The 23,164-nt window shown below is 37.6% G+C and overlaps 1 protein-coding gene across 1 annotated transcript in view; it reads left to right on the forward strand.

The window, feature by feature from the left end:
- PTH2R (parathyroid hormone 2 receptor) overlaps positions 1-23,164 on the forward strand; it is a 55,442-nt gene that overhangs the window by 28,207 nt on the left and 4,071 nt on the right. Inside the window, exon 8 of the mRNA XM_059927382.1 lies at positions 21,112-21,206. Within this exon, the coding sequence (XP_059783365.1) occupies positions 21,112-21,206 (95 nt within the window). The remainder of the gene's footprint in view (positions 1-21,111; positions 21,207-23,164) is intronic.

Raw genomic sequence — 23,164 nt, forward strand, 5'->3', positions numbered from 1 at the left:
CCCTGAAGAGTTTATGGTATTAGCTTCTCTGTGGTTTGATGAAGAAATTATACCACCTTGTGTTTTCCTGGTTTTCATGTATTAACCCAAGGTTATAAACATCTTTTAAAAAGGACTGATGTCCCAATATTAAATGTTAAATAATTTGAAAGTAATACAGCAGCCTGATTTTTTTCTATTTTTTTAATTGAAGTATAGTTGATTTACAATGTTGTGTTAATTTCAGGTGTACAGCAAAGTGATTCAGTAATACATATCTATCTATATCTATCTATCTAGCTAGCTATCTATTCTTTTTCAGATTCTTTTCCATTATAGATTATTACAAGATATTGAATATAGTTCCCTGTGCTATACAGTAGGTCCTTGTTGTTTATCTATTATATATATAGTAGTGTGTATATGTTAATCCCAAACTCCTAATTTATCCCCCCCCCAACCTTTCCCTTTTGGTAACCATAAGTTTGTTTTCTATGCCTGTGAGTCTATTTCAGTTTTGTAAATATTTTCATTTGTATCATTTTTTTAGATTCCATGTATAAGTGATATCCTATGATATTTGTCTTTCTCTGTCTGACTTACTTCACTTAGTATGACAATCTCTAGGTCCATCCACGTTGCTGCAAATGGCATTATTTCATTCTTTTTTATGGCTGAGTAGTATTCCATGGTGTGTGTGTGTGTGTGTGTGTGTGTCTGTGTGTATATACACATATATATATACATATATATGTGTGTGTATATATACACATATATATACATATATATATGTGTATATATACACACACCACATCTTCTTTATCCGTTCATCTATTGATGGACATTTAAGTTGCTTCCATGTCTTGGCTGGTGTAAATAGTAGCAGCCTGATTTTTAACCAATTTTTTCAGTCTTTCTTTGTTCTCCAGTTTCTTACTTTTCTCATTTTGTTTTCTTTTGGACAAGGTGTGTCAGCATGTTGGCATGATGGATCCAGAAGGACAGCTATTAATGTGGTTGAGGTTTTGTAAGATCTATCCAGATAATCAGATAAAAGCTTATTTATCTCATAGGAAAAATGCAGATAGCAAGGTAGAAGAGATCGAAAAGGAATCTTCATTTCAGAAGCTCATTGATGTAAATATTTAGAGGGGAAAATGAAGTACAGAAGTTTTAGAGAAGCCAGTTTGTACCCTTGCTACAGCAACCTGTTATCAAATTAGACCCGATTCTAAGTCCTAGGGGAAGCTCAAAAATGGATTGTGGAAATGAGCATATCTACAAAACAAAAACAGACTCACAAATATAGAGAACAGACTTGTGGTTGCCAAGGGGGAGGGGGTGGGGGAGGGAAGGATTGGGAGTTTAGGATTAACAGGTGCAAACTATTGTATATAGGATGGATAAACAACAAGGTGCTACTGTATAGCACAGAGAACTATTTTCAACATCTTATGATAAACCATAATGGATAAGAATATGAAAAAGAAGATATATGTATAACTGAGTCACGTTGCTATACAGCAGAAATTAACACAACATTGTAAATCAACTATACTTCAATAAATTAAAAAAAAATGGGTTGTGGATAAATGAATGAATGAATGACTTCAGTTTAGAAACTCATATTAATTTTAATGAAGTGCTGCTGTATTAATATAGTGATAAACCATCCCTAGTGATAAACTATACCCCTGAGAGATTATCAATAAACTTAAAGAAGATAATTAACTTTATAAATTAACTGGGGTTTAGTACTCTGATTTCCCTTTTATGCACTGATACGCTAACCTTATCTGCATTTCCAAGCCTTTAACTTTCCTTTCTCTCTCTTCCTTCTTTATTATGTTTGCTCCTCCATCTCTTACTACCATCTTTTTAAAGGGATAACCCATGTCTTAATAATTTTTGTGTCTTCAGTGCCTTGTACTTGATAAATAAGAGGTAATTAAATATTATAAAAATGAGGCAAATTTAAGAACATTAAGTTTGTGTTTTCGTTTGATGAAAAGGAAGGGCTTATTAAAATCCAGGGGATCATTGTAAAATTATTAGGAATTGAAGCAAAGAACAGTGGAGAAAAAAGTAAATCATAGGACATTTTCCATTGAAATAGTTGATTTTTATCCAAAGCTTTGTTGTTTATTTACAGGTCTTAGTTACTCACATCACCAGTGTGGATGAGAAGTTTATTTGCTGAGGTTTCTAAATTGCAATGTGAAACAGTACAGTTAGGTGATTATAGAGGTTCTGAAAGATTCACCATTGATGAAAGAGAACCAGAAATGATGGTACACTCAATAAATTTTGAAGGAAACTTAGGTGGGATGCCATTTTCGTCTTCTAGAACTAATATTATGAGCAATGCAAAGCAAGAATTCTTAAATATTTTTCCAACATTACAACATCCATTTAATCTCAAAAATCAGAGAAGAGATTCAAGAGCACCTTTCTGTTCACTTAAAGTTACCTTTCTGTTTCTTTATTACAATTCAGGGTTATCTCAGTTCCTTTTAAGGTTTCCTCATTTTACTGTGGAAACAGCCTGTATGGGAAGAGATGCACCTGGAGCCCTGGTCTCAGCACCTGGAGTGTAGTACTCCTTCCTCTGAGCTCTTCTGTGTCCTGAAGCCTATTCTTCATAGGAAGAATGATGCTAATAATAACAACATACACAGCAAAGTGCTTACCACCATTGGGCACTGTTTTAAACACTTTATTTACATTGATTGATCTAATCCTCCCAATAACTCTAAATGAGGAAACTGCCCAAGGTCACTCAGCTAGTAAGTGGTGGAGCTCAGATTCTAACTTCAGGGTCAATGTCCGTACCTAGTGAGCTCACAGTAAATAATGTGAGCTCTTACAATAAAGAGCTTACATCCCGCACTTATAATAAAAGCCAACATCCCTGATAGTCCAGAGGAGACCCTGTCACTCATGCCCGCACCCCTTTATGCTCTCTGCCTTAGCCTCGTTGTTTCCCTTTCGGTTCCTTGAACTTGTCCATGTCTGCCCCTCTCAGGACTATTCTTCATTTTGCCCTGTACCTCTGGAAAGCTGGGATATGCTTCCTTCTACTCCTCACTTTAAATGTCACTTCTTCATTGTGGCTTCCTTGTTGCCCCCAATCAAAATTAAGTCACCTATTATAACCCACAGAGCACGGTGAGGTTTTTCTTTCTCAAGATCATCATCAAGTATAATGCTTCTGATTGTTTGTTGAATGTCCATCTTGCCCACTAAACTGAAAGGTTTTTGTGAACAAGAACCATATTTTTCTCAACTTCTATATTCTAATGCCTTGTAATTTTCCTGGCACAGAGTGGACACTCAATAAACACTTGCTGAAAAAATAAAACATGCATACAAAGTAAATATTCTGGGAAACGGTAAGAGGGAAGAAGTGAAATAAGAGCAGAAAGCCCGTATAATTACAGAACTTTTGAGTCCATTTTACACAACCTTTTTATTTTCTAGAGAAGGAAACTAAAGGCCACACAGATAAAGGTCACACAGCCAGTGTGACAAAGACTATAACCTGCATTTTTGGACTATGTTCTTTTCACTTACATTCCAAAGCATGTCAAAATTTTTTCTTGACGTTATGGGAAAATAATCTTTTCAATTTTATGGCTACATTTATAATTTTTTATATGTTAACTTTAGAATAAAAGGTTTGTTTGTTTTTTAGTCTTGCATTTCGTAGTATGGATGAGAGTTCATAGGTTCTAACTGGAAGAAGTCATAGCAAGAGAATTAAATTTTAGAGATAATCACAGACTTTAGTACATATTTGGAAGGAACAACTTGATTTTGGAATCGTAGAATCTAAAATTGTAGCACGATGGTTTTCTGTGTTTTGTTCATATGTGGTAAAATTATGTTTAAGAGAATTAAGGTCATTCGAAACATTAATTTTTGTTCTGAAAATAAATGTCTCTAAATATAATTAATTATTCACCCTCAACATCTTGATGTTGATTTGAAGATGATTTTAAGTTCTTCTATATACCATTAAAATATGAAAGGAATGGGCTTCCCTCGTGGTGCAGCAGTTAAGAATCTGCCTGCCAATTTAGGGGACACAGGTTCGATCCCTGGTCCGGTAAGATCCCACATGCCGCGGAGCAACTAAGCCCGTGCACCACAACTACTGAGCCCGCGTGCCACAACTACTGAAGCCCGGACGCCTAGAGCCCGTGCTCCGCAACAAGAGAGGCCACCGCAATGAGAAGCCTGCACACTGCAACGGAAGACTAACCCCTGCTCATTGCAAACTAGAGAAAGCCTGCGCGCAGCAATGAAGACCCAACGCAGCCAAAAATAAATAAATAAATAAATTTATTTAAAAAATGTGAAAGGAATATTTCCTAATTGACAATGGGACATGAAGCATTGTTTTGTTCCTGGGCCTCCCAGAGCAGCATTAGGAGGAACAGTGTGCTTGGCCCACAGAGCAGGAGAAGCCACAGACAGGGCAGGATGGATTAGAAGTGGTGAAGGTGAAGTTGGCAGAGGTGATAAATCCCGACCAAGCGGGACACTGCCCCCTGACACACGAGAACCTACGTTTTCACTGGCATCAACCAGAAGAGACTATAATAGCTGAAGAGAAATAAAACCACAGACATAAAAATACAGATTGTAAAATTGAGCAGATTTGCCCATGAGCATTTACAAGATGGTCTTGAAGAGGCCGGTAATATGGGGTGGAGAGAACTTTGGTCCAAGCAGAAGTCTGAGATCTTGGATTTACAGGTTAGGGAAAAGAAAAACAGAAACTCTGTGGTATTTGTGTTTACTTGTTTCCTTCATCCTGTGTTAGTCTGCTTCATCCCTCCATCCTTTCATTCATCATCCTCTGATGTGTGATCAAATGGTCTTTCTAGTACCTGCTCAATTTCATTTTTACCAAAATGTCTTTTCTTTTGTCCCTTGACAGAGTTAAATCTCTTTCTATTTATCATTTGATGAATAAATATTTTGGGGTGCGTTTTTTTGCTTCATGTTTTGTCTCAAAACCTTTTCTTCATTAACCCTCAAACAACTTTGAGATTGGTATTTTCATTATTCTTAGTTTGAGTCCAAGAGCAGTTATGTAACTAGCTTAGGTATATACATTTAGAAAGTGCTGAAGTCGGAGTCAGGTTTAGGCAGCGTGGTTCCAGAGCCCACAGTTTTCCCTGTTTGTGGTGATTGAATTTAAGCTTGGCCAGTGTTTGCCAGGGTGAGAGCACATACCCTGGTGCATGAGAGGATTGATTTAGGTAATGCGTGCAAGGTTATTAAGTAAAATCAGTTAACATTGAGAATATTGGTCCCTCTCCAACCCTTCTGAACACATCTCGGAGGTCTCATTTTGATACTGATCTTTAACACTTTTCTAATGTGTGTGGTGTCTTCCTTTGGGGAATGGAGGTGGGGGACAGGCAACCCAGGCTAGGTAAAAATTTCATATGACTTGTTTCCATTGTATTTATTTTTACAGTTGCCTCTTGCTTGTAGCAGCTTCTATTGGTTTTCCATTGCTGGTAATGATATGAAATTTAAATTTTAATAATTTAATAAAAGTGGATTGCTTGAAGAAGGGTATTAAGTAAATAATAGTAGATGAATAATATTGATATGGCCAAAATCATGGTGGTGGCATCCTAAGCCACTTGGAAAACGCTGAACTAGATCAGTTCCTTTGACAATGAAATTTGGAGTTACTGCAAAATGCCTGACCAGTGTAACCAGTGAGTGTCCACATGGTTGTGGGAGGTTAGTTATGTTTCATGTGATCAGGAACGTTAAGGGTATAAATGGACGGGTCATGTTTTCTGTGGCTGGAAGGATGGGTGCATCTGTTGAAAATGCAAGAGATCAGACTGGAAGTGGATAGGGGTTGAATCATGATTGGACTCGTATTCTGTGCTATAAGGACATGGGAATTTTCCTTAAAATTATAAGACATTGAAAGATTTTAAGCAGGATAGTGATCTGATTAGATCTGGGTTTTGGCCTGATGGGGATGGTGCCCCAGGCACAGGATGCTCCTAACCCTGGAGATGCTGCAGAGAAAATCTGTTCACCGCAGGCTCCCACGATGAAGAAGGATAGGCTGAGTCAGGCAAACTCGGTATTCTTCCCACATTCACTCATCAAATACTTCAACCCATCCCCTCCAGGGACGGAGACAGTAAGGGGGACTGAGGAGCACAGACATGCACATCAGTTGAGCTGCCTTCCCTGGAAGGAAAAATCAGGAATGGGGATCAAATGAACTAGTCTGGAGGTATGGACATCTGTCTAAGAGAGCTATTGGCTATTCACTTTTTAAAAAAATTTGTTTATTTTATTTATTTAGTTTTGGCTGCATTGGGTCTTCATTGCTGCACGCGGGCTTTCTCTAGTTGCTGTGAGCAGGGGCTGCTCTTTGTTGCGGTGTGCAAGCTTCTCATTGCGGTGGCTTCTCATTGTGGAGCACGGGCTATAGGTGCACGGGCTTCAATAGTTGTGGCACGTGGGCTCAGTAGTTCTGGCTCGCGACTCTAGAGCACAGGCTCAGTAGTTGTGGCACACGGGCTTAGTTGCTCCACAGCATGTGGGGTCTTCCCAGACCAGGGCTCGAACCCGTGTCCCCTGCATTGGCAGGCGGATTCTTAACCACTGCGCCACCAGGGAAGTCCTGGCTATTCACTTTTAAGTACATAATTCTATCTGACTGACTCTGACATCAATTATGATATTTTGAAGGTCCTCAGATTTCTATATGAGAGGTCATTTTCTTGATGCAGGCTTCCAAAGAAAGATACAGGAAGTAAAGTGTTGCATTAAAATTGGAACAACCAGAACTTCCCTGTGGTCCAGTGGTTAAGACTTTGCTCTCCCAGTGCAGAGGGCCCAGGTTCAATCCCTGATCAGGGCACTAGATCCCGTATGCCACAAATGAAAAATCCCGCATGCTGCAACTAAAGACTCCGCATGCCACAACGAAGATCCTACGTGCCACAACTAAGATCCGGCGCAGCCAAATAAATAAATAAATATTTAAAATTGGAACAACCATAAACAGTGTTAAACTAAGGTGAGCAACAAAGGGACATCAGTGCTTCAGCTGTTGGTGACCATGAGCAGGGTGACGGCAATCCTTGTTGTTTTCTTCTTCTTTTTTTTTTTTTTTAGTGTTATTTTTATTTTTTATTTTTTTAGAATTTCATTATTTATTTATTTATTTACTTACTTATTTATGGCTGTGTTGGGTCTTCGTTTCTGTGTGAGGGCCTTCTCTAGTTGCGGCAAGCGGGGGCCACTCTTCATCGCGGTGCGCGGGCCTCTCACTATCGCGGCCTCTCTTGTCGCGGAGCACAGGCTCCAGACACGCAGGCTCAGTAGTTGTGGCTCACGGGCCCAGTTGCTCCGCGGCATGTGGGATCTTCCCAGACCAGGGCTCGAACCCGTGTCCCCTGCATTGGCAGGCAGACTCCCAACCACTGTGCCACCAGGGAAGCCCTTGTTTTCTTCTTTTGATAGGAGTCAAGCCCATATCTTCAATTCATATAAATCCATTCCTTTGGAGAGACCACAAACTCCCAAAATATTTCTCTGTAAAATGTATTGCTTCATCGTAGCTGAAATAAAATGAAAATGTGCAGTAAGAACTATTTTTTTTAAAGGTACCAAGAAAAGGTAAATATCATCAATAAAAATGTAAATGTATTACTAATTTAATTACTAATTTTAATGTATTACTATTTAATAATACATCTTTTATACTTGGAGGGTCGAAATTTCTTCCAGAGTTACTTTTCTTATAGTACCTACATCTAAGCAATGTTTATACAGTGGGAGTGGTAAAATAGAAAATCCAAGATTCAGTCTTAAACCAACCCAAAGCTTTTATTAAAGACACTGAAATTGGAAATCAGGGCCAGTCACTCGCGGAGACGTTAGAATTTATGTACTTGTTTTTCTATAGGCAGTAGTTCATTTTCTGGTAACCCCTCAAAAGTAAGCCATAGAATCAAAAAATGTCCAAGTTGGGAAGCATTCTGGGGGGCTCTTGCCTGATGTTAACCTGGCAACACTATTGCAGAGATTTTTGAGCTTTAAATAACCCTACAGAGAACTGATAACTGTGAGAGTTTATAGTTTTCTTTATATATGTTGATGGATTTTAGGAAAATACAGGGCAATAGTCCGTCCCTCCTTCCCTCTCCCCTCCCCTCCCCTCCCTTCCTCCCTCCCTTCCTTCCTTCCTTTCTTTCTTTCTTTTCCTTCCTTCCCTCCTTCCTTCTTCCCTCCCTCCCCCTCCCTCCTCCCTCCCCCTTCCCTTTTTCTTTCCCTTCCTTCCTTCCTTCCTCCCTTTCCTTCTTTCTTTCTTCCTTCCTTCCTTTCTTTCTCTTTCTTTCTTTTCTTTCTTTTCTTTCTTTCTTTCTCTTCTTTCTTCCTTCCTTCCTTCCTTCCTTCCTTCCTTTCTTCCTTCCTTCCTTGTTATTGGTATATTTGCTTGTTTTTAGATGTCTACCATGGCTTACAGCACCACTGTGTACCCAAGCTAAGGACTAATGTCTGACGTCAACAAGTAGTTTGTGGTGTTTGTCATGGGCTTGCTCATTCTATGAGTAACGATCTAATTTGAATGACTAACTAAGTAGTGGCCCCTGAGGAGACTGCATGCTACTCAGAGTGCTTTAAATGGAGAGCTCCAGACTTTCAATTTTTTTCTTATACATGTTTTGTTCCCTGTACCTGTCAAAGGATATCTCAGGGAATTCTGGCAGGTGGAATAAGATGGTAATCCTAATAAATTCCTTTAAGAAAAATTCTAAAGTGATATGTTTAAAAAATCATATCCAGTGCACTTTATAAAATATGAAAAGAAGGGGACAAACAGAGCATAAGCTTCTCAGCTGCTGTTGAGTCAGTGATTCATTTCCGCCCAGTTGTTATTAAAGGAGGCTCGATCATGAAGCACAAGAAGGGAGCATGAGAGGGATGACTGGTAAGGGAGAAGTTTTAAGTAAAATGGATAAAATTTAATCTCTGATCTTTGATGGAATTGCAAATACAAAATTTTTTTTTTACCCAGAGGAAAATCTCTGCTCCATAATCTCTTTCCTCTTCTAAATCAGTCAGCTATAGAACCTTGAGTGAAATTAAAACTCTAGCATTTACCCCTAAGTTATAAATTGAATTCCAAAGGATAAGAAGTGAACTACATATTTTGTCTTCATATCTATTATACAGATAATCAAATTATAGTAGCTGATATAGATTAAGGAGTTTATTATCTATCATTTAAATGTTCAACATTTAGAATTGATACACATATAAACAAAGCAAAAATGTTTCTCATGTTCATGATATCGAAAAAGAAACCAATATATGGGGTGAGATGTGATGTTTTCAGAGAATCTCTGAGGGCAGCTAATACATAGTGTCCCTCTTTGCTGCTCAGATTCTAAATAAGTCGAGATATAAAACAAAGGAGGAGAGAGAGAAACAAAGCAAAACCCTTATAGCTGTTAGAGTCTGGGTTGGAAGTTGTGATCTTCGGTCTGTTAGCCAAGTGAAACAGTTGAAGAACCCCACAGTTAGGCAGGATCTGCCCACCCAGGCACAGATTGCTGAGGGGCAGGCTCCTAAGCCCGGAGATGCTGAAAGTCTGCTCACTACAAGCTCCCAAAGAAAAGAAGGATGGGCTGAGTTAAGCAAACTTAGTATTCGTCCCATATTCACTCATCAAATACTTCAATCCATCTTCTCCAGGGTTGGAGACAGTAAGGGGGAGTATGGAGAACAGAAGTGCACATCAGTTGACCTACCTTCCCTGGGAGGAAAAATCAGGAAAGGGGAGATAGCAAATCTTCCCCATCATGTATCCAAAGGCATTGATGAAAGTTTTAACTGTAAATAGATAGTTTTAAAGATATTTTATAATAGTGGAATTTCTTATACATAAATTTTGACTTCTTTCTCTACTTATGTCTTTTGTGATAGACACCTAGAAGTGAAAATTCTACATTGAAGGGGGATATGCTGATTTACCTCAATATAAGTAGCGTTTAGAGAGTGCACGTTTCATTCACTCATTTATTCATTCACTCATTTAACAAATCTTGATTAAACACCAAGAACATGGTAGGTGCTGTGTGAGGCAATGGGGATGAGATGGGGGGAACAGGCATCAATTTCTCCTTAAACTTAAGCATAGTGGGTGAGACAGACATTAAAATGTGACGAGTGCTGTGGTGGGGCTGGGGTGTGGGGAATAGCTTTTGAGAAGTGACATTCAGCGTAAAGCCTGAGAATGAGCTGTCCTAGTAAGGGTGAGAGAGCGGAGGGAGTAGGGAGAATGATCCAGGCAAAGGTGATTCTAGGAGCAGTCTCTGAGACGGTCTGAGGAGCCAGAGGTTTCACGGCTGAAATTTTGACTTTGAAACTCATCTGTGGTTCACTTTGAATAAATCTTAAAAAATTTAATTGAGAGAGACTCTAATGTTTATATTTGCATTATTTAAAAACCACATTTGCATAAAATTTATTCTATATGCTACTGGCTTATTAACAGCTTTAAGCAAAATTTTCCCTCCAAGATTACTTGAGATATGCAAGGACTCTCTAAATGATTTTTTTTCCTCTCTGAATGATGCTTCATTTAAAAAAATTTTTAAAAATCTCACCAGAATGTGGTGTTCTTTTTCATTCCATTTCCCCATATATAGAGTCATTTTTCCTTCTGCAGACTTGGATCTTTCTTTAGAGCAGGATTTTTTCTTTTATGTCTTTATTGATTTGTTCTATTTATCATTTCCTTCAGAAAGAGAAATGATCTTCATAATGACTCTGAATTCCGTGCTCTCCATGTAAGCATCTATCCCTCATCACAAAAGTCTTTGTTCTTCATGCCTTCATTTGGGAAGATTCTTCAAGTGTCTTCTAAATTGCTAAATCCACTTTCCTGCTCTGTTAGACCTAATGTTTAGGTTTCTAATACTGACTTTAAAACTGGGTTATAAGTTAGATTCTTTACAATCTTTTCTTAATCCATCCTGCTCTTGAAAAAATTTCTGTCTCCATCTCAATCTGCTATTAACTCAACTCTATTTTATGGGCAGTTTGGTGCCGTGGTGAAGAGTCCATGCTATTCATCCAGGCTGCATGGGGCTCATGAGGGCTCTGCCCCTTGCTGGCTGTGTGACCATGCATAATTTGTGTAAGCTGTGACTCAAATTCCTCATTTGTAAAATGGGAGCAATATGCCTATCCCATAGAGCTGCTGTGAAGACTAAGTGTCAATTCACCTAAAACACTTAGAATAGTAAGTAAGTAGTCAATAACTTAGTTTCTAACTAACCTATATTCTATACTTTCCTAAATTATTTATAATAATTTTTTGGAAATTCATTCAACTGTTACTGTGTGTATCAATATGTGTGTGTGTGTGTGTGTGTGTGTGTATGTGTGTATTTTGTTTACCTGTCTTTTAAGGCAGCAAGTTCTATTTTTCTTAATTCTTAATTCTTTCCATAATCCACTTTGCTGTCCTTTGAGTTGTAAAACCAATGGACTGATTGGTGTGTCTTCTTTAATAAGTTTCTGGGAGTTTGCAGTATTTACTTAGTATGATCTACTGACTTGAGTACAGAGTCCCTGGTCATGGGCATTTTAATATGGACGGAGTTTAAGCTTGGCCCATCTGAAGCCATTTGTAATTCTTTATTTTTTCCAGGAATAAGGAGTGGCAAATGACAATACCCAGCTAACATTGCTTCCATAGCTCTGCCAGCTTCAGCTCCTAGCACTTGGTCCTTCACACAGTAGTTACACAGCATCACTCCCCACTGTTTTCACTCCCAGCTGCATTTGTATTGCCAGGGAGTATAGTCTTAGGGGGAGAGGAATTAATGAAGCATGAAATAAGTTTGGCCGTTCAGAAAGTAGCGCTCATATGATAGACAAGTAGCAGTTTCTCACCTTCTTATTGAAAAAGATTATGTGGACATAAATCAGGTGTTGTAGTGGGTGAGGATGAATGAAAATCCTCAACTCTCATGTTTTGCATCTTTTTATCCTCCTGAAAAGAAGGTATAAGATAGTGGTTAAGAGTGACATCAGCATCATGGCAGTGTGTGGCACTCTCTTTGCCTTTCCCCTTCAATCTACAACCAGTAAAAACATCCACAACTCAACAAAGGTGCCTTTGCTCAACACAGCAGGACATCAGAGAATTCCACACATCTAAAGGTGGGTGGACTGAAACACATGGAAGAGGCAGAACCAGGCGGAACGGCAGAGGTGGTGCCTGTGATCCTGGACCCTTGGCCATGATAACTGAGCCTGCAGCCCCAGAGAACCTGGTAACATCAGGGGAAGCAAAATATATGACTCCAGCCTCCCAGCCAAAGTGGTGCCCCTGGCCAAAGAGATCCAGGCGACAGTGACAGTGGGCCTATGACCCTGTCCTTCCAGTTATGGAGATGCCTACTGGTTCCCCCCACCTGCCCCTATCCACAGTGGCAATGCCTATGAGCCTGACAACCCTGGACATGGTAAGGACACCTGGGACCCTGGCTCCCTACCCTCCCCCGCCAGGGGGGGTAGTGGAGCCTGAGCCCCTGGACATAGAAGAAGTACCCACCAACCCAATGTCCCAGGTAGTGATGCCAGCAGCAGCAATGCATTAATGACCCCAGAGGCACAAGCAGCAACAACCAGGGCAATGGATGACACCTCTGACAGAGGTGGTGGAGAGTGGAAAATGCTGATGCTCAAATACAACCAGAAGCAGCTCAGGTAGGCGACCAAAAACTTGTGCTATATCACCCCTACTGGAAAACAAGAGAGGCCTCTAGTTACTAATCTGTTGAACCTTTTGAATCAAGTTTTTTAAAAAAAAGATTTACCTAAAGAAGAAAGGTGTTCTCTACTTCAAATGTGCTGGCAGAAGAACAACTCATCAAGCTCAGTGAAGAACCATGGTAACACTGTATCACAAAAAGAAAGTGACAGTTCTCCAAAAACCAAACTTAGAGCCACAGAATATTGCAATCTTATTGATAGAGAATTCAAAATAGCTGTCATAAAGAAACTCAGTGAACTAAAGGAAAATATAGAAAGGCAATTCAATAAGCTCAGGAATAAAGTTGATGAACAGAAGGAATATTTTGCCAAAGAGACTGAAACTCTAAAAAAGAACCAAAGAGAAACTCTGGACCTGAAGGACTCAATAAATGAGATGAAGAAAGCACTGGAAATAGAGCAGATGATATGGAAGAGAGACTAGTGAACTTGAAGATAGGAATCTAGAAATGATACGGATAGAAGGGAAGAGAGAATTAAAATCTTAAAAAAAGAAGACATTCTATGAACTATTTGACTCTATTAGGAAAGGCAGCATTATGTTAATGGGTATCTCAGAAGGAGAAGAGTGGAAGCAGGGAGGAGAAAGTTTATTTAAAGAAATAATAGCAGAGAATTTTCCAAACCTGAGGAAGGAACTGGATATAGAAGTCCATGAAGCTGGGAGAACAACTAATTACTTCAATGTGAAAAAACCTTCTCCACAGCACATTATATTAAAGCTGTCAAAATAAATGACAAAGAAAGAATTTTAAAGGCAGCCAGGGGAAAAGACTGGCAACCTACAAAGGAACCCCAGTTAGGCTATCAGCAGATTTCTCAGCAGAAACTCTACAAGCCAAGAGAGAGTGGAATGATGTACTCAAAATATTGAAAGATAAAAACTCTCAGCCAGAAATACTCTGGCAAAGTTATCATTTAGATATGAAGGAGAAATAAAATTTCTCAGATAAACAAAAGCTGAGGGAGTGCATTAGTACAAGATTTGCCGTGTATGAAATGTTGAAAGGAGCTGTTCTTCCTAAATGAAAAGGTAAAAGTGTGCAAAACTTTGAGTAAGGTGATAAATAGAATCAGAAAATTGCAACTCTATATCAGAATAGCACAGAGGTTAAAGGGAAAAAAGCAGTAAAAACAACTATAGCTATTTCAAGTTGGTCACAAACTCACAACATAAAAAGGGATAATTTGAGATGACAGAAACATAAAAACGGAAGAGGAAAGTACAGAAGTCATATAGTCAAATGACGATAAGATGCTATCGGCAGAAAAAGAACAATTTTATCTATGAGAATTTTTAACAAACATGGTAACCAGAAAGCATAAATCTAGAGCAGAAACATGAAACATAAAAAAGAGGAAATGGAGAAAATATCATAGAAAACCACCAAACTAAAATGGCAGTCAGAAACACAAGGAAAAAGAAATAATGGAGATATAGAGCAACTAGAAAATAAAAGATAAAATGGCAGTACTAAGTCCTCATTTATCAATAATCACCCAAAATGAAAATGGATTCAATTCACCAATCAAAAGACACAAAGTGGCCGGATGGATTAAAAAAACATGACCCAATGAAATGCTGTCTCCAGGAGACTTATGTCAGCTTTAAAGACAAACATAGACTCTAGTGAAGGGATGGAAGATGATACTCCAAGTAGATGGCAGCCAAACGAAAGTGGATGTAGCCATACTCATAGCAGACAAAATAGATTTCCAGCCAAAAGAGGTAACAAGAGACAAAGATGGACATTATATAATGATAAAGGGGACAACACCAACATGCACCTAACAAATGATCACCAAAATATATAAAGAAATTATTAACAGACCAAAAGGGAAAGATTGACAGCAACACAGTGATAGTTGGGGACTTTAACACCCCACTTACATCAATGGATAGATCATCCAGACAGAAACTTAACAAGCTAACAGCAGCCGTAAAACATTAGACCAGGTAGACTTAATAGATTTATACAGAACATTCCACCCAAATGTAGCAGAATACACATTCTTCTCAAGTGCACATGGAACATTTTCAAGCACAGACCAAAAGTTGGGACCCAAAACCAGTCTCAATAAATTTAAGAAGATTGAAAAAATAACAGCATCTTTTCTGATGAAACTAGAAATCAACTGCAAGAAGAAAGCTGGAAAAATCATAAATATGTGGAGACTAAACAACATGTAACTGAACAAATATTGAGTCAAAGAAGAAATCAAAGTAGAAATTAAAAAATACCTTAAGACAAATGAAAGTGAAAATACAACATGCCAAAATCCATGGGATGCAGCAAAAGAGGTACAAAGAGGGACGTTTATAGCAATACAGGCCTACCTCAAGAAACAAGAAAAATCTCATATAAACAATCTAACTTTACACCTAAAGGAACTAGAAAAGAAAAACAAATGAAGCCCAAATTCAGTAGAAGGAAGGAGATAATAAACATTAGAGTGGAAAGAAATGAATAGAAACTAAAAAGATAATAGAAGAGATTAATGAAACTAAGAGCTGTTTCTTTGAAAAGGTTAAAAAAAATTAACAAATCTTTAGCTAGATTCACTTAAAAAAAAAGAGAGAAGGCTCTGATAAATAAAATTACAAATGAAAGAGAAGAAATAATAATGGATATCACAGAAATGCAAAGGATTAAAATAGAATATTATGAACAGTTATATGCCAACAAATTGGACAATATAGAATAAATGGACAAATTTTTAGAATTATACAACCTTCCAAGGCAGAATCATGAATAAATAGAAAAATTGTAATAGACTGATCACTAGTAAGGAGATTGGAACAGTAATCAAAACCTCCCCAAAATCAAAAGTCCAGAACCAGATGGTTTCACAGGTGAAATCTAGCAAACACTCAGAAGATTTATTACCTATCCTTCTCAAGCTCTTCCAAAATATTGAAGAGGAGAGAATGCTTCCTAACTCATTTTATGAGGACAACATTACCCTGACACCAAGGACAACACACAAAAACAAAACTTACACGCCAATATCTTTGATGAACATAGATGCAAAAATCCTCAACAAAGTATTAGCAAGCTGAATACAATAGTACATTAAGAGTATCATATCTTATAATCAAATGAGATTTATTCCAGGGATTCAAGGATGATTCAATGGCTGCAAATCAATCATGATACACCACATTAACAAACTAAAAGATAAAAATCATATGATCATCTCAGTAGATGCAGAAAAAGCAACTGACAAGATTCAACACCCATTTATGATAAAAATTCTCAATAAAATGAGTATAAAAGGAACATACCTCAACATAATAAAGACCATATATGACAGCATCATAATCCCAGCTAACACATTCAACAGGGAAGAACTGGAAGCTGTCTAAGATTAGGAGCAAGACAAGTATGCTCACTCTTACCACTTTTATTCAACATAGTATTGGAAGTCCTAGCCAGAACAATTAGGCAAGAAAAAGAAATAAAAGGCATCCAAATTAAAAAGGAAGAAGTCAGACTGATGCTACTTGCAGATGACATGATTTTATATATAAAAACCCCTGAAGAGTCTGCAAAACACCTGTTAGAACTAATAAACAAATTCAGTACAGTTGCAGGATACAAATCAACATACAAAAATCTGTTGCATTTCTGTACACTAACAATGGACTAGCAGAAAGAGAAATTAAGAAAATAATCCCATTTACAATTGCAACAAAAAGAATAAAATACCTAGGAATAAATTTAACCAAGGAGGTGAAAAACATATACACTGAAAACTATAAGACAGCCTGAAAGAAACTGAAGACTATGCAAAGAAATGGAAAGATGTTCTGTGCTCATGGTTTGGAATAATTAACATTGTTAAAATGTCTACATTACCTAAAGCAATATACATATTCAGTGCAATCCCCATCAAAATCCCAAGGACATTGTTCAAAGAACTAGAATATAAAAATCCAAATATTTATATAGAGCCACAAAAGACCCCTGAATAGCCAAAGAAATCCCAAGAGAAAAGAACAAAGCTGGTGATGTCACACTCCCTGATTTCAAACTGTATTACAAAGCTATAGTAATCAAAACAGCATGGTATTGGCAGAAAAAGAGTCACACAGATAAATGGAACAGAATTGAGAGACCAGCAATAAAACCACACATATATGGACAATTAATTTAAAACAAAGGGGCAAAGAATATACAATGGAGAAAGGATGCTCTCTTCAATAAATGGTGTTGGGAAAACTGAACAGCCACATGCAAAAGAATGAAAGTGGACCACTATCTCACACAACACACAAAAATCAACTCGAAATGGATTAGACTTAAATGTAAGAACTGAAACCACAAACTCCTAGAAGAAAACATATGCAATATACTCTTTGGCATTGGTCTTAGCAATATCTTTCTGGATATGTGTCCTCAGGCAAGGGGAAAAAAAGCAAAAATAAACAAATGGGACTACAGCAAACTAAAAAGCTTCTGTATAGCAAAGGAAACTACCAACAATAAAAAAGACAACCTACCAAATGGGAGAAAATATTTGCAAATCATATACCCAATAATGGGATTAATACCCAAAATATATAAAGAACTTCCACAACTCAACAACAAAAGATGGGTAGAGGAGCTGAATAGACATACAGATGGCCAACGAGCACACAAAAAGATGTTCAATATCACTAATTATTTGGTAAATGCAAATTAAAACCACAATGAGATATCATTCCATGCCCATTAGAATGGCTATTATCAAGAAAAATGAGAAATAACGAGTGTTGGAGAGGATGTGGAGAAAAGAGAACTCTACATATTGTTGGTGAGAATGTGAATTGGTGTAGCTACTATGGAAAACAGTATAGAGATTCCTCAGAAGATTAAGAACAGAACTACCATATGACCTAGGTATTCCACTTCTAGGCATTTATATGAAGAATACAAAGACACTAATTTGAAGTATATGCACCCCTATATTAATCACAGCGCTTTTTACAATAGCCAAGATATGGAGATAACCTAAGTGCCCATTGAATGGGTATAGAAGATATGATATCCGTATCTATATTTGTATCTATATACCTATATCTCTCTATCTCTCTATCTCTCTATCTATCTATCTATCTATCTATCTATCTATCTATTCAGACACAATGAAATACTACTCAGCCATAAAAAGATGAAATCTTGCCATTTGTGACAACATCGATGGACCTTGAGGGTATTATGCTAACTGAAATAAGTCAGAAAGACAAGTATTGTATGATTTCACTTACATGTGGAATATAAAAACAAAAACAATATCCTCCAAAACAAAATAAATGAAGAAACCAAATAAAAACAAACACCTAGATACAGAGAACACAGTAGTGTTTACCAGAAGGGAAAGGGGTGGGGAGGACAAAATGGGTAAAGGGGATGGATAGAAACTACCTTTTGGTAGTGAGCATGCTGTAATATATACAGAAGTCGAAATATAATGTACACATGAAACATATAATGTTATAAAACAATGTTACCTCAATAAATAAAGTTAAATTTAATTAAGAAATAAAGGTAGTGGTTAAGAATTCACAATACAGACTCACATAGGCCTGGTTCAAATTCCAGCTGATAGCTGGGTAGTCTAGGTCAAATCAGTTAATCTCTTTGAGCTAAAGTTTCTTCATTCATAATAAATGGGCATAATAAAAATTCCTGTCTCATATTTATGTGAGCATTTAAACTAGACAGTGTGCGATAACTAGTAGCTCTTATTAGCCTGAAAACATCCTTCTTCCACAATTTCACAGCACAGCTCTGTCCTTCCTCTAGGGTATGGGGCTCAAGACCCAGCCCCCAGTTCTTTTTTTTTTTTTTAGTCTTTATTGGAGTATAAATGCTTTATATTGTTGTGTTAGGTTCTGCTGTTTAACAAAATGAATCAGCTATATATATACATATATCCCCATATGCCCTCCCTCTTGCGTCTCCCACCCTCCCTATCTACCCCTCTAGGTGGTCACAAAGCACTGAGCTGATCTCCCTGTGCTATGCGGCTGCTTCCCACTAGCTATCTGTTTTACATCTGGTAGTGTATATATGTCAGTGCCACTCTCTCACTTCGTCCCAGCTTACCCTTCCCCCTCCCTGTGTCCTCAAGTCCATTCTCTACGTCTGCGTCTGCGTCTTTATTCCTGTCCTGCCCCTATGTTCATCAGAACCATTTTCTTTTTTTTTTTTTTAGATTCCACATATATGTGTTAGCATACGGTATTTGTTTTTCTCTTTCTGACTTACTTCACTCTGTATGACAGTCTCTAGGTCCATCCAACTCACTACAAATAACTCCATTTTGTTTCTTTTTTATGGCTGAGTAATATTCCATTGTATATATGTGCCACATCTTCTTTATCCATTCATCTGTCGATGGACACCTAGGTTGCTTCCATGTCCTGGCTATTGTAAATAGTGCTGCAATGAACATTGTGGTACATGAATCTTTTTGAATTATGGTTTTCTCAGGGTATGTGCCCAGTAGTGGGATTGCTGGGTCATATGGTAGTTCTATTTTTAGTTTTTTAAGGAACCTCCATACTGTTCTCCATAGTGGCTGTATCAATTTACATTCCCACCAACAGTGCGAGAGAGTTCCCTTTTCTCCACACCCTCTCCAGCATTTATTGTTTGTAGATTTTTTTGATGATGGCCATTCTGACCAGTGTGAGGTGATACGTCATTGTAGTTTTGATTTGCATTTCTTTAATGATTAGTGATGTTGAGCAGTCTTTCATGTGTTTGTTAGCAATCTGTACATCTCCTTTGGAAAAATGTCTATTTAGGTCTTCCACCCATTTTTGGATTGGGTTGTTTGTTTTCTCGATATTGAGCTGCATGAGCTACTTGTATATTTTGGAGATTAATCCTTTGTCAGTTGCTTTGTTTGCAAATATTTTATCTGATTCTGAGGGTAGTCTTTTCATCTTGTTTATGGTTTCCTTTGCTGTGCAAAAGCTTTTAAGTTTCATGAGGTCCCATTTGTTTATTTTTGTTTTTATTTCCATTTCTCTAGGAGGTGGGTCAAAATGGATCTTGCTGTGATTTATGTCATAGAGTGTTCTACCTATTTTTTCCTCTAAGAGTTTTTTAGTGTCTGGCCTTACATTTAGGTCTTTAATCCATTTTGGGTTTATTTTTGTGTATGGTGTTAGGGAGTGTTCTAATTTCATTCTTTTACATGTAGCTGTCCAGTTTTCCCAGCACCACTTATTGAAAAGCCAGCCCCCAGTTCTTGTAGGAGGCTGTGAAATTGGTGAGAGTTACCTATGGGGTAATCAGTGGTAGGATGGCAAAGAGGGTGGTGGGAATTAAGGGCTGATGCAGATAATCAACTAGATTGGGTAGTGGGGCACATGAATCACCCAGTACCAAAATTCTCCAAATTCCAGAAATGATTGGAGACTCTGCAGGATAATTTATCCCCCAGAATGCAGAGTTGATGGGTCCTCTCTTCTAGCTGTTGCTCTGGCATTAACACAAACCCACTCTTGGCAATCCACTATTCCATTATTCCTAAGTACTAGCGCTCCCTGGACTGTAGACATCTCCCTGAATTAAGGGACCCAAGGGGTTTGGGCTTCTACCTCCTTATAACCCCTGACCTGGAGATCTTTTCTTCCTCTTCATTTTGGACCTCTTCACTGATCCTTGAGGCCCTTGGATATAAAATGTCTTATCCCACCAATACTTTCCCTTCCCTCCCCCTTTTTAAAGCCAGAACGTGATTGTCTGGTGGTGCCCACACCTCAATTTAATTGCCTACACTGGGACTTTTTCTTATACAGCATCTTAACCTGGCTTTTTTTTTTAACCTTGTATACTTCACCCAGTGCTTTTCATATATCATAAGAGAGACAGCATCCCCAAAGCAACCCTATTATTCTTCTCCCTAAAATAGATACAGAAGCTGGGAATTCATTTCAAAAAGGGCTGTCAATTACATTTGTATGATAACTATTATTCTTTATCCAGAAAGTCTGCCACAGAACTTCATCTGAACTTTGGTTTGGAAATTCCCCATGGATTCTGGCAGATTATCCTCTGGTATTTCTAGTTTCTAGTGCTGTTGAAATTTTATCTCTTTGTGTTTTCATGAGGGCAAATCAAGAATCCCTATCTTTCCAATATCTTACCTCAGATTTCCTCATTAACATTTACAGAATGGGTAATGTTCAGTCTTTGAATACAAAGAAGTTCAATTTATGTAAATTTTTACAAACAACTTGAAGACTAACTTAATAATTCTTTGTAATATTACCTTCTCTTTCAGCTGAATTTTATTCTGTTTCTGAATACCGTTAGAGTTCTGGCTACCAAAATTTGGGAGACGAATGCGGTCGGGCATGACACAAGAAAACAATACAGGTAATTCCAGGACAGACATCCATCAGAGGAAATATTTTGGTTACTATTTAGAGTAAAGGACAGATATCAGTTGATCTGAAATGTCTCTAAGAGACTAAATTGTGAATATGTATTTTTGTTTGGTTTAATTGTGCTTGTGCTATTTATCAGAAAAATATATATATTTTAGGAGAATATAAATAACAACAAACCTTCCCAATATGCTTAAATTCTAAGTATATTTTTAAAAATCTGTTCTTAGCAGCTGGGATTTTACCATTAACTATGTAACCTATGTAACTATGTAATCTCTTGTTGATGATCTTGGCAGACAATTTTACTTGCCTTCTTAAAATAATGTCATAACTGAAAAAAAATCAAGAAAGTGTATTTGCTATATTGTTTCCAATCTTCCCATCAAATTGGTACCTCCCAAATATTGATTTTTAAGAACTTTCAAATGTACTGATTGAAGGAGGTCTGTTATTCAGTCTTTGCTAAAGAAAAGGACAAATTAAGTATTTATAATCATTATCAAACTATCTTAAGAATGTGTCCATTTCTCCCAATGATCATTTTGGAAGTTCTGAATAATTTTGGAAGTGGCTTCTATCCACCTGAACATATACACCACTAGTCAGGTGCATGTGGATTAGTTTTTGTAATCCCCAAACAAGAATCTATTTCTTTCTGCCTCACATTGTCATGAAATGCTATCGCAGACACAGAAAGGAAGAAATCATAGTCAACATTTCGATCTTCTCTCACAAACATTCTCTAAGTCCTTTGTGGAATCATTCCCGTGCACCGTGTAGGCAGCATTTACTGTCAGGCAGAGAAGAGTACAGATACAGATGGACTGAAGTCTAGAATAGGATGCACAGTACGAACAAACCGTCAGCTGCTAGCTCCAGTTATTTTCAATATGCTGCAAGTGGTAGTATTAAAATCATGCCTGTGTTTACAGTGAAGGGTCTGTGCTATACTAGAATAACTTGTCTCATGTCACATTCCATTGGTGAAGACAAAGGTCAAAGGATGATAAAAAATGGAAAATGTAAGTAGCCTTTCATTCTTCTTCATAAAATGAAAAAGTGCAGTGGTGTTTGAAAGCTAATTATTTCTCTAGTTCTGAATCAAGGCTATTTATTTCTCTCATTCTGAATAAAAGCTACTTACTTCTATAGTTCTGAATAAAAGCTACTAATTTCTAGAATTTCCGAATGATGTGAAATTATACTTTCAGTAGAAAGTTGCTCAAGAGATTTGAGAAACTCTGGAGAGAACAGAGTGGATTATCTTTAAAGCTAGACAGAATAGACAGCTTATTTTCAAAAAAAAAAAAAATTAAGTAGGGAAAGAAAGAAAGAGAGAGAGAGAAGGAAAGAAAAAGAAAGAAAGAAAGAAAGAAAGGAAAAAGGGAAAGAGAGGGAGAGAGGGAGGGAGAAAGGAAGAAAGAAACTGAAGGAAAGACTAGTGAGGAAAGGAAGAAGGTTGGAAAGTCAGTTGGTTGGACTGAGGAAAACTCCACTCTTAAGCTCACGTGATTGTTGACAGGATTTATGTTCTTGCTGGGTTGGTCAGATGCCACCTCTCCTTGCCACATGGGCCTCTCAGTAGAGCAGCTCACAACTTGCTTCACTGAATCAAACAAGGGAGAGAGTCTGCTACTAAAATGTATGTTACACTCTCATGCAACATAGTCACAGAAGCGGCATCCCACCATCTTGGCCATAACTGATTGGTTAGAAGTAAGTCCCAAGTCCTGCCCACACTCAAGCAGAGAGGATTAACAAGGATGTAAATACCAGAAGGTCGGGAATTATTAGGAGCCATGTTAGAGTCAATCCATTATATTGGAAACTGGGATTCCTCTAAATACACAAGAAAATGTGTATGAAGAAGCCATTAAAGGAAATAAAGTCACATTGCTTAGTTTGTAAACAAACAAACAAACAAACAAACCTACAGCTATAGAT

The sequence above is a fragment of the Balaenoptera ricei genome, chromosome 7, assembly GCF_028023285.1.
Source record: "Balaenoptera ricei isolate mBalRic1 chromosome 7, mBalRic1.hap2, whole genome shotgun sequence".
Lineage (NCBI taxonomy): Eukaryota > Metazoa > Chordata > Mammalia > Artiodactyla > Balaenopteridae > Balaenoptera > Balaenoptera ricei.